The 12,638-nt window shown below is 34.2% G+C and overlaps 2 protein-coding genes across 2 annotated transcripts in view; one reads left to right on the top strand and one right to left on the bottom strand.

Moving 5' to 3' along the window:
- LOC142351416 (mitochondrial inner membrane protein OXA1L-like) overlaps window positions 1-12,638 on the top strand; it is a 282,527-nt gene that overhangs the window by 160,471 nt on the left and 109,418 nt on the right. The gene's annotated exons all lie outside the window — the stretch shown is intronic.
- The window catches only part of LOC142352226 (neo-calmodulin-like), a 15,657-nt gene continuing 6,413 nt past the window's right edge, over window positions 3,395-12,638 (bottom strand). Inside the window, exons 2-3 of the mRNA XM_075404676.1 lie at window positions 10,610-10,750; window positions 3,395-3,663 (exon numbers count right to left, since the gene is read on the bottom strand). Coding sequence (XP_075260791.1) covers window positions 3,459-3,663; window positions 10,610-10,750 — 346 coding nt within the window. The 3' untranslated portion in view covers window positions 3,395-3,458. The remainder of the gene's footprint in view (window positions 3,664-10,609; window positions 10,751-12,638) is intronic.

The raw sequence follows: 12,638 nt of genomic DNA, 5'->3' as shown, positions 1-12,638 counted from the left end.
GTTTTAATTTGTTAGCTGTTTAATTATGGTTTTTGAATAATCGTGAGGACCCTCATGCTTGAACAATTTCTTAGTTTATGTCGAGCTTGCGTCGCTTACGTTTTTCGGGGAATCGATGAGAAATGAGAGCTCACCAATTCCAAAAACTAGCAATCTCTAATAAACGCTAGATTGACGAAGTTTGGAGCTCGGAACACGGAGTTCTTTTTAACGGAGTGATTCGTTGAAAGTCAATGACATGGCGTGGATCTTCAAAGACCTCACACAACGTGGCATATAGCCTTTGGGACAAATTGTAGAAACGTCGCTTTGAAAAGTTGGATCTGCACGCGTTGTCAAGGTAACAACGGCACGGCACGTACGTCTGCCCCGTTATCGGTCTCGCGCGTGTTTTGGCTGATCAGCCGTTTTTCCTCATTTTTTGTAACGGAAATCCTGGCAACGCGAGTTACCCTGTGATCTCTTTTTTACACCATTCGCCCCTTCCTTGGTTTAATTTATGGCTTTCCTCTCCCTGGAGCCTGTTGATGATGCATCATTTCAAGATGGCCGAAGCCAATATTTTGAACTCTTGCCGCCAAAAAGTGGGAACTTGACTTTGCCTAAATAAAAAGTGCAAGTCAGATAAAAGAGCATGAGTATAAATTTATATCACTGAATTTACATTACTAGAAACTTGTTCTCTACGCATTGAGCATTGCGAAATCTATAGAATTAATTATCAGTTAGGTTTTCTTTAAATTTGCTTAAATAACATTTGTAATTTATACGCTTTTGTAATTAATGGTGCTTTGGGTTAACGCCTCAGGTTTTTGAATAATTGTCTGCGTACTCAATATCGGCTTACTGCCGTTGCAAAAAATTCTCTTTGACAACAGTACTTAAAATTGGGCATTTATATCAACTGTTAAATGATCTAATTAATTGTGGATTTTGGTGACAATTGGCATTCGGAAAATGGCAGATTATTGTGAAACAGGTTCAGGATTTAAGAGACTTCGGCTTATACCACAATTGACTATTTTGCTGTCTTCACTGTAAGTAGTATGTTGCATGGTTTTTGTGTTTGTGAGTGAGATGTGATATCAATGTGAGTACGATGTCTATGAAACATGCTGTTAGACGGAGAAATAGCTTGGTCATATACAACAGTTTTCAATTACAGAAGTTGCAGGAAATTGGAAGCTCTCGAGTTGAACTTTGTTGCATAGAACCTTCAGTCCTGTTTCAGTAAAGGAACCTTGTTCAAGGGGTCCTATCCTCATGACCTTTTCTTTTATAGAATTCTTCCCAAAGAAGGCCTCGATGAGGCGGTTTCATATTTAGCATTTACAAATTAAATGATGTTTTGCTGTTTTAGCCTTAATTTGGTGGATAAAGCATAGTAGAAAACTGTTTCATCACAAATAATATTCACTCATTTATATTAAATCAATTTTGCTGAGATTTTTTGGTGTCTTCGGTATATTATTTCGTTTTTTCCGGAGCACAATCATTCCTATTTTTTTAATTCAAATTATATTCGTAGGTATATATTTTGTCAGTTTTTTAAAAGATTATCTCAATTGCTTACACAAAATGGCTTACACAGAGCTCTATGACCAAAAAAAACTTTTTCAGAACTTTGGATTTGCCAATGCGTGTTTTTTTCAGCTGAGGGCTTCTTGTGTCGGGAATTCAAGCTCCGAGTAAGTCGGAAGGGCTCATATTTTATAAAAGTTTTGTTGTTTCAAAACGAGGACATTTAGTCATATCAACAATTCTGACAATTGTTTAGGTTTTGGGGGCTACAAATTTTTGGAGGCTTGAAAATTTTGGGAAGTTTCAAAACTTTTGAGCTTTTTTGTAAATAGGTCAATTTGTTGCTCGTTTCTGGAGTTCTTGATATAAAACTATCACAACCTAGCAGCGATTGGTTGAACGAAAAGAGCAAGGGCATTGGGTAAGTTTGCATTGGGTAAAATGGCAGTTTGTGTAACATGGCCTTGGGTAACATGGAATTGGTTAAGTTGTCCTGTAACCATATTGAAGGTAATAAGCGATAATCGAGGAAAACTTTTTTCTTGAAATTACTCATTTCATTTGCTCTGACGAAAATAAATTGGTTTGCCCTTAGTTGCAAAAATATGACGCTTAGTGTTAGGGTATCTAAGCAAATTTGAGTTCCCTTTTCATCATTTTCTTGAAATTATTGTTTTCAAAATTAGTTATCCTAGAAATTGATTGATTCAGAAATCCGTTTATTCAAATGAATGAACGATTGATATCGTTTCAACAGATAATTGCAGTCGCACTTGCTTTAGTCGTTTGACGCCGGAAAAGCTTTCAGTAATATTTTTGGGGTTAAGTTTTTTGCTTTCATGGGTACACGTAATCTCTATGCTTTATCTTTCAAAATAAAGCAATTCATTTTTTTGTTTTTAACGTTATCATTAAATATAATCCATAACCACAAATCAAGAGCTATGCGGAGAGGCCAGATAAGGGGCATATAGCCTCCCCTCCTAATAATTAACGCAGACTATTAGGTCGAAACAAATTGATTTAAAAAAACGATCTGTTGCCGACGTGACGATCTGATGCTCGGGAACAGTCATTTCAGGACACAGATTTTGAGCTTCCTAATTGGCGTGTCATTTGTCACTTGACAGACTCTACATAATCTGTAACGTGATAAGCCTTTTTTAAGAGATGATACATGGTTCCAAATAGTGTATAAATTGCTCATTTTCAAAATGGATTGGTGTTGTTTGCCCAATTAGAAGAGTAAAATCTAATGACTGCGTAATAAAAAGAAGTAATTAATATTTTCAGATTTTGATTGTGCATTTTTTTCTTCGATTAATATTTTTTACGATTGTGCGAACTGTGTCATGGTGTTTATATGCTTTATTTTTTATTAGCACGAACCTTGGATTTGGTTCAGGCTTCTCTTTCTTCCTTTTTTTCTTTATCGACCCGCTGATTGACTTTTTGAACGGCTAAATTTTTTTCAATCCGCAAAAAGTGACCAGTTATAATTATGAGGTAGTTCAACTTTGATATTCTCTATTTCATATCATATTTGATTTCCTTGACTTCATACACGAATAATATGATAGCCTTCACATCAAACTTCTACATATTTTTGTGATTTGTGTAAGCTCTTAGGACGTTTTGATGTGTATTAGTCCTTTTTCCCCGCAAGGATCCTATATGATTTTCTTGGCTGCATGCAAGGATTGTACTAGGAAATGCCTTATGATTTGGATGACAGCTTAAATGATAGCTGTATGGAAACATGTAGAGAGCGACCCGGGAACAAATTCTGGGTTAAAATCCTGAGATTCTCTTCTGCTCATCCTATCAGATCATCTTGTCTTCTGCAATTTTTTCTTCTGCAATATTTAAAATATAAATTATCAAAATTTAACTATTTGAATTTATTATGAGCGGTAACTTCTGATGTATAATTTTAATCAAAATGAAGAAAACAAGTCAATGATTTGTCGGTATTCGATTTCGCCATCGTCACTGACATCAATATTTGCAAAAATAGTGTCTACATCTTCGTCTGTGAGTTGCTCGCCTAAATTGACCAAAAAGTGTCGCAACACTTTGGCACTGATCTTTCCAGTCTTGTGTCGGTCTAGCTCACTGAATGCTAGTTGAACGTCTCTGTAGGCAACCATGTCCGCTTAATTGATAATAGGAGATATAATACTTTATAAGTGCGGGTTTCGTCCTCAAAAAATTTCAAATGATTCCAGTTTGTTAAAATGTACCTTTTTAAGAAATTGTTTCTTTTTTGTTAAAATATAACTTTTCAGAAGCGGTTATTTCTTGTTAAAATGTACCTATTGCATTAACCTGGAATGTTTAAAAACCAATTTTTCTTCTTTCTCTAAACTTCAGAAAAAGCAACTGCCGGAGATTGAGTGAACATGTTGGATGTAAGAGAGGATGGTGGGCAGGGGCACATGGGGGGGGGGGGGGGTTGGAGGTAAGCTCAAGGTTACTGTCAAGTGTCCAAGAATTTAAATTTAAATAGCTGTTTTACTTTAAAATTACTTTTTTTCACCTTGAATATTGCTTGCAATTCCTAAGTACTATACATCAGAAACTAAACCACTGTTAAATTCCAAGGTTGAAAAACAGAAGTTTACGTTCAGAAACAGACGTCAGAGAAGGATGGTGTCAAAATTTTAATCATGAACAAACTTGCATCTGCTAAAAAAATCTTCGAGTCGTAAAAATGGAACGGATTTCTTTTAATTGATTTTGGCCATCCTTTCTGATGAAATAATAGAAACAAAATGGACCTTAGCATTAATACTGTCTCTACAGATGCAATAATAGCTTTTAATACTGTAATTATTGTGTAATTTCTTAAAAACAAATTTATCCAAAAGTAAAAATTGCCAAAAACGAAACAGACCAGAATTAACTATAGAACTGGGATAAGGAACAGTTTTGTTCATAAGCCATACGTGCTTTGGAATATCATTTTTTTCCAACTTAATGATTACAAACATTCACGTTTTTGATTTTTTTGCTCGACAAGAGACAAGTAAAAGAATCCAACTCCAAATACTAGCTTGAGTAAAGAAAATGTTAAATTCACGCAACTGAGGCGTGGGTTTTATACAATACTATTTAGTTGAAAAGCAAATTGACGCATAAACATCACTTGAAAATTGGAGTAAAATTTCTGAATGAAAATCCATTATAGGTATGACAAAGTGGAAACTTTGTCATGGGAAGCTACTAGTTTTCAAGTGATTTTAGTTTTCAACAAGGCGGCTTGGTAATGTGCGATCGCACATAAGGTTCCGACCCCGCTCATCCACAATTTTGGAATAATTGTCTACCAAATGAGGAACAGATAGAAAAACACAATATATTCAAGTATTTTTCAAAAAAACTGGTGTATCAACGAAAAGATAGCCTCCAAAGCAAACAACTCAGTGGAGTAAAAAATGATGCATTAGATTGATGAGATATGCCGATATTAAGAAAGCGAGCGAAGACGAATGGCAAAATCAAACAACAACAACAACAAACATTAATTACATCAAAAAATTTATGTCCCTTTTAAAAAACAAAACTTAACAAAGTCAAAATAGCGTCAGATAAAACTGAAAATAAACAAGATAACTTGTTATTCACCAGAAAACAATGGTTATTCACCAGTTCATAATAAAGCTTGGTAACAATTAGACAAAAAAAGAAGAGAAACCTTAAAGTTGGAAAATTCGCTGAATTTAAAAAAAAACAATTAATTTCAAAGTAATGAAAACCATTAGGAATGAACTAAAATATCCCATAGGTTTACAATTACCAATGCTTCTATAGAAGGGAATTATGAACTCTTGTTATTCAATTTTTTATGCAGTTACAAGAAGAACAACAAATAGACAACAAACTAAAAATCAATTAAAACTTGCCAGAAAATGCTTTGGAAGCCGTAAAGCCATATTTTGGCCCCAAAAATATGCTCGATTGCACCTTCGTCGAACACCGATAATGTATTATGTGGCCGCTCATTAATGAAAATAAGCAACAGTTATACAAAAAAGAGAAAAATGCAAAATTATGTAATACTTGTTTTCTTTCGAAAAAAATTTATTTCCAAAGACATGAAAGCCATTAATTACAAAATGAAGAAGTTGAATAGGTTCGTCCTTTCATCCAAAGGAAGCCCTTGAGGCCTGCAATTATGCAGAATATGTCTTACGTCTACAAAAAGAACGTCAAATATGACAAAAATCAAAAATTCATTTACTTTTTTCTGTGAAAAACCTGTGTTGAAGCCAGTAAAGTCATAACGAATTCTCTTGAAACATTAGATTTTGTGACACCAATCCCTTTTGACATCTTCCCTTGAAATGTATTATGTGACATCTCATTAATGAAACTAGGTAACAATAAGACCAAAAAGAAAAAAATGCAAAATTATGTGATACTTGTTTTCTTTGGAAAAAAATTTATTTCCAAAGACATGAAAGCCATTAATTACAAAATGAAGAAGTTGAATAGGTTCGTTTATTCTTGCAAAGGAAGCCCTCGAGACTTGCTTTTATCCAGAACATGTCTTACGTCTACAAAAAGAACGTCAAATATGACAAAAATTAAAAATTAATTTACTTTTTGTGAGAAACCCGTGTCGAAGCCAGTAAATTCATAACGAATTCTTTAAAAACATTAGATTTTGTGACACCAATCCCTTTTGAAACCTTTCATTGACAAAAATAATGTCATCTTTAACTTTTAATTAACGAGACCAATTAACAAACAGACAAAAAAAGGAACAAAGTTGCGAAGTTGAAACTTTTTTTTTTTGAAAAACAATTGTTTTCAAAGTCATTAAAGCCATTATCTATCTTCTAATATCAGAACATGGGCTCATCCACTCTTCCAGGAAAAGCCAATCAACCGCGTCATTGTACAGGAAATTAAATACGACTAAAAAGACAAAGTAAAAAAGACAGTTAAAGACAAAATTAAACAATTCAATTAAATTCTTCGAGAAAGTATTGTCGAAGCGGTAAAGAACCACATATATCTTTAAGGATTTAAATATTATCAATTGTGCGTTATTTTGAAACAAAAATTGTGATATTTGAACTGACAATAACGTGATAATATGACAAAATTAGAAAACATGAAAAATTGGCAAATACCTAAAAATTAAAAAAAAATTGTGAAGTCTAGTAGTATCAAAGCCAGAACACCAAAACTTAAGGCGTAAAACCGCAAAAAATACTAAATTTGAATTCAGCAGAATGAAGGAGCACTCGTTGATTAATGACACTAAGCTACAAGTTGACCAAAAAAGAGAAAAATGGAGGCAAAGTTCAATAAGCCATTTTTTATTTAAAAATCAAATATTTTAAAAGTCAAAACGACCATATGCTATCAAGCAATCAATTAGATAAATTGTTTTTGAGCTAATTAGGAGGCCATTTGGACCTATCACTAGTGAGCTTTGAATTGAAATGTTCTGTTGTTTAATTAATATAAAAAAGATCGAATTTTTTTTAATAAAAAACCGACTGATGGCAATGCGAATTGTTTTTGGATTGTAACGGTCCAAGATTGGTACAGAACTAGTCCTGCTAATGTTAATTGTCAATTAGGAATATCTAATTTTTGGAATGTCTTTGATATAGATTTTTTGTTTGTTAAAAAATCAAAAGTAAATGCTGCGTTTTTGATAATCAACGAATAAAGTTAGCAAAAAACGGCAAAGTTTTATTTACAGAGCACTCTCAACGGAAGTTGAAGTCAAATTAGCCCCCTTTTCAGTTTACAAAGATTGTGTTAGTGGTGTTTGGGTGTGCACTTCCTGCAAATTTAATCAGAGCGGACTAAAGAAACTTATTTCGTGCTGTTTTTGATGAAAAAGTCTGAATTTTGGGAATTTTTTAGCCAGAATTTGTGACAAAAAAATTAAATGAAAAAAGCCGACAATGTATTTTGTCTTTAAACGTAAAATCAACAATATTTTCATGAAAATTTTTTTTTTTAATTTTATCAGAATTGGCGAAATTTTAGTCAAAAATTACGAAAAAAGGTGAATGAAATCAACGGAATTCACTCTATTTTCTCGAAAGTTTAAACCTCGATATCTCCCTGTCAAAAACTAAAATCAAAAAATCTTTTTAATTCCGTATTCTACGCTGGACAAGCTTTCTAATGATACCAGTCTCAACTCTCTACGATGAATATATCGATCGGCCAAAATTGACTGAACAGAAAAAAACCCAGTTGAGTATATAGTTCCTCCCCCCTCAAGAGGGGTCGGAACAAAAAAAAGTTTAAATAATGAATAAGTCTTTATTCCTTTTGGTTATTGAAGTAAAGCAAACGTCCAATTGAAACTTGAAATTCAAAACTTGAAAATTGAGGTTCGAGAGGAGTATAAACAAAAGTAAGTTATTGTATCGATCGAAAAGCGAGGCAAGAAATTGGAGCTTATTTGGACAAAAAGTACCAAAAACATTTCAGAATGAAATTAGACACTTTTCGCTGTAATTTCGATTTGACTTCCCTCTGTAGATTGATACAGATGGAATTTATACCTTTGATTATGATGCACTTTATTTATTTTGAAGTGAATTTCTGATGAAACTGCAATTGTTTTGCCAGTTTTTGAAAACAAGAATTAAAGGTTTTTATTTCTACTGTCTAAACGAACGCCACAAAAAGAAAAAAAATTTCATCTAAGTTTTGGAGTAGTTTTCCGTGTCAGAGTTTCTATTTGAATTGAATACCTTGAAAATTGAAAAACCAACCAGTGAATTTGTAAACCAGTAGAGGCAAATTAAAATATGTGGATTAGTTTGAAGTTTTAGAACCGATCTAGGAAAAATCCACACTTCTTCAAAGACAATTATTGAAACACTAACTATTAAAAGGGGGTTGAAGGAGCGAAGATTTTAAATTTAAAACGACTTTGAATTGCCACTTGCTTGTTGAAATTTGCATTTTCTTAATCGAGTTAAATGATAACACACGGTTGTTTCTTTTTGGAAATACTGCAATGAAATTTACAAAAGTTGCCTAAATCAACCAATGGGACAACAGTGCGGTGAGAAAAATTAGAATTTAACATCGTTAAATTTTAAATTGAATAAGTAAATTGAAAGAGTTTTCATTTTTAGTTAAAAGCTAGGGATAATAATATTTTTCCTTGGTAAGATAACTTTGAGCAATTTTGTTTTCTTTTGAGTGAAGCCATTTACATCATGTTTGCTGTTTCATTGCTCAAGATGTTAAATTGCTCCTTTAAAATTCGGGTCTTTCCCATTATAGCCCTCCATGAAATTATAGCTCCCCCATTATGGTATAATTACCATGTTTGGGGGGGCTATAGGTTATCTGACCACTAAGCTGGGGGGGGGGGGGGGGGGGCTATAATGGGAAAGACCCTAAAATTCAATATATAAGGTGTTTACGTTTCTAAAGACTGGGAACGCATTATGCCATAACTACTGTAAATCACTATTTAGCATAATTTGAAATATATCCAATTTTCCAAATGGATCTTTTCCGTTTGGGTACCCCTCCCCTAGCTTAGTGTTGCATGTTATTTACAATCTCCAGATGCACGTGCCATATTTCTACATAATGATTTACTTTGCACTGGAACAAGGTTTAACTGGTGGGTGCATAACGTACGGGGGGAGAGGATTCAAACGGACAAGATCCTTCCAAACTCGCCAAATTTGCGCCTTGATTGAGGTACTCAATTCATAATATCTTTGCTGTTTTTTGACAGTTGTGGTACAGGATGGTTGTCAATTTTAACTCGTGCTTGCGTGCTAGTGTCATGCTAAGCAGCTTTCATCATTCCTCATGTATTGTTCGAGCAAACTGGTTTTGGTATAGTCAACATTTGAACCGTTACAGAAACACCTATTGAGCAATGCAACCATAAGTTTTATAAGTCTGCAAAACCCTCTCAACAATGAGTGAACGGCATATGGCTGATCAATTAACCCAAATATGTTAGTATCGGATTTCTGGATACCATGGTGTGAGGTATAGCTATTATTTAGATTTTCAATTGATACTATGCGTATTAACCTATATAAATGGGTATGTAAGTACTTAATGGTCCTCAAACCCTCAAACGAGTTTCGTCGCAATTACATCCTGCTAGTCTCTTTTAATGCAATCTTTTGTACTACTGACTTTTCATCTGGCAGTTTTTTTGTCTGACTTTTTGACTTTTTTCCTCAAAAACGGGATAAACAGGAAAAACTCGGAGGGCATTAAAAGCCGCTGAGAAGCTCTTTAAGAGCCTTACTAGTCTCTAAGTATGCTCTTTACTAAAAATGAGGAGACATAATTTCTTGGTGCGAAGGCGGTTTTCTGGCGGCCTAGACCGTCCACCCTTTACCCCCCCCCCCCCATACCCCTCCTCGCCCCCTGCCCCCATTCCACCCCTCCCTCCTCACGCCCACCCCTAGTTCACCCCCTCAGTTAACCTTAAGCCAGCCTCTGTAAGCTCCAGGTAGCTACTGACGGCAGTCAACTGCTTGCCAGTCGATTGAGAGCAATTCGCCCGACGTTAGTCGGTTATGTTGAACGTTTTTGTTAAAATCATAAATATACATGTTTTAATTAAGAATCTAAAATCAGGTATAAATTTTTCTTGGCAGTTAGTGTAAGAAAGATCCCTTGAAATTTTTGTTTTGCTTGTCAATGAAATACAAATAGTTCTTGTATATTGTAGCTGAGATAAATAAAACCGGGATTTTGCTTTCTTCTCCATTGCATAATGCTATAATATTTTCAATTTATGCTATTGTATTTTTTGCACTGTGCTTTTTGGTTTTGTTTACATGCTCTTCGGTTTTTGGGTGCGGCCGATAATATATTGAGTGCAGACAATTCTGATGGGTCTGATTTTTACTCCAGGATTTAGTTTGTTCAATGTTGGTTAGTAGTTGGTGTTATTTTGGCGTTTTTAGGAGCTGGGTAAACTTGTGTGCATTAATTTCTAACCGAAAAACTACAATAGTTTTATTTCAAATTTCTTGAAATATACTTTGTTTTCTGCAAGAGCTGTGATGCTATGTTTTAAAAGGTGTGTCGCATATAGTGGACATTGTGCCTGTAGGGGTCAACGGGTCGTGTGCAGTTATTGTAGAAGGTCAAGAATTCGTCGAACGATATGTATCCCGACTCAGTTTTGACCTTACTGACAAGCACCGACATTTCAGCCTCTGTAAACTGTTCGCCCAACGCCCTCAAAATTGACCTAAAATCACCCAAAGTTAGTCCGTTAGGTCAACTTAATCCAGCTTCGCCTACTTCGACTTTGACATCATTTTACAAGTTTGCTTTGGGTGATAAAAAGTTGTACCAGATAGAAATTTTCAGATAAGTTTATTTTGTCATCAAAGATGATGACATCAGCCAACTTCAGTGTTAGCAATAAGGATCATTGTAATCCGTACACCTTGTTCCCTAGAACCACCCGAGGTCACTTAGATCAAAGCGACGAACATGATCTGTCAACTCGATAGAAATGGGTGACTTCAAAGAGTTCTAATTTGAGACTTCAATTGAAAGGTTAGAGTTTGTTTGTCTAGATAGGGCTTTCTTATGATCTGCTATGAAGCTGAACTGCTTTAAAACTTTATCAGATACAGTTAAAGACAGTTCAAGGCTCAAATGTGATCAATTTAACTTGTTCAAACTTGTATTGTTTGTTTATCCCTGAACCGGTTTCGTTTTGAAGGCAAAGAGCGAGGGGTCGGTTCAAGATATCATAATTTGGGGATCAAAATTCTTGTCAAGTCCTTGTTTAAACTGATAATGAGTTGTCACTATTGTTCTATTTGAAGTCGTTGGTAATCTGAACTGTGACTTTGAGGTCACCATCTGGTCAAATTTACGCTGAAAGGTCAAATGCGTTATCCATGCTGAGTTCATGGAATTTTTGCTGCCTTCAAGAGTTGACCTCTTGAAGCAGCATTTTCTAAAGAAGAAAATTAGACTAACAAGAATTTATATTTTGCATATCATTTAATATTAGTTATAATAACTGCTCTTTTAGTTAGCTAAAAACAATATTTTTGGTGCGAAAGAATGATTGTAAAGGGGGGAATATTTGGCATACACAAAGTTTGCAATTTCTTCCGCTTTGTATTTGTAGTTTAAGCTAAGCCGTGTATTTCTTTAAACTAAAGGATAATTAATTTGCCATTAACGGGCAACCCGTTATCAAAAACCTGTATCGAAATTAGGTTTATATCAAAGATGGAAAACGCGTTTTCTGCTAACATTGAGTCTTTGTCGATTAGATTAGTACCAAAGATCCAGAAATCATTCTCTTCAACATAGTTTTTTTTGAAAAATTAATAATTTGTGAAAAATTACTAAGTTCAATGTCCTAGAGAAACTTTTGTGCACCATCTCTGCAAGAGTATTAAAGTTCTATTTGTCACAAAAAGCTTATCTTAGTTTAACATTTTAGGAGTCTTTACCGCATAAAACAATTAGCACTAATTAATTTTTTTTAGATATTTCAAATTGAGAGTATGTACGTAATATCAGCTTTAAAAGGGCGATTCGAACAAGAATTGAAAATCCACAAAATGCCCTGGTCTTTTTTATTTAAAAAATATTTGATCAAAATCAAGGATACGAGTTGAGAACCCTGCTTAATTTTTAACTAAGGGTAAACTAAACCTTCACTTTTCACAAGAGCCGTTAAGACAGAAGTTTTCCAGGCTTTTTTTAAATAGTCAATCTTTCTTCTCAAGGAACAACTGGCGATCAAAGATTAGCTAGTTTTTTATCAATATTAATTTTTGTTTGATATAAGAAGCAATTTGCTCATGAATGAATTCCCTTATGCAAAATTCTTGATCATCTAATCGCTTATTAATTGAAAACAAATTCAATGTTGATGATATAGTTTGCTTTTAAGGTCACTGAAAAATCAAAACAGGCAGTCTAAAACAAAAAATAATTATTGGATACCCGAAAAAAAACAGCACTTTGAAGTAGTTTCGACATCGAATATGCAAGCAAACATGGAGTATCGGTAATATGCGTTCGCATATGATGTTCCGACCCCCACACAGCCACATTTTTGACTTAATTGCCTACCAAAAGAGGAAAAAATAACTTTTAAAAAA

Source organism: Convolutriloba macropyga, chromosome 13 (genome assembly GCF_964194025.1).
Source record: "Convolutriloba macropyga chromosome 13, txConMacr16.3, whole genome shotgun sequence".
Lineage (NCBI taxonomy): Eukaryota > Metazoa > Xenacoelomorpha > Acoela > Convolutidae > Convolutriloba > Convolutriloba macropyga.
Note: the sequence above shows the minus strand (reverse complement) of the source record. Positions and strands in the feature narration are given on the sequence as shown.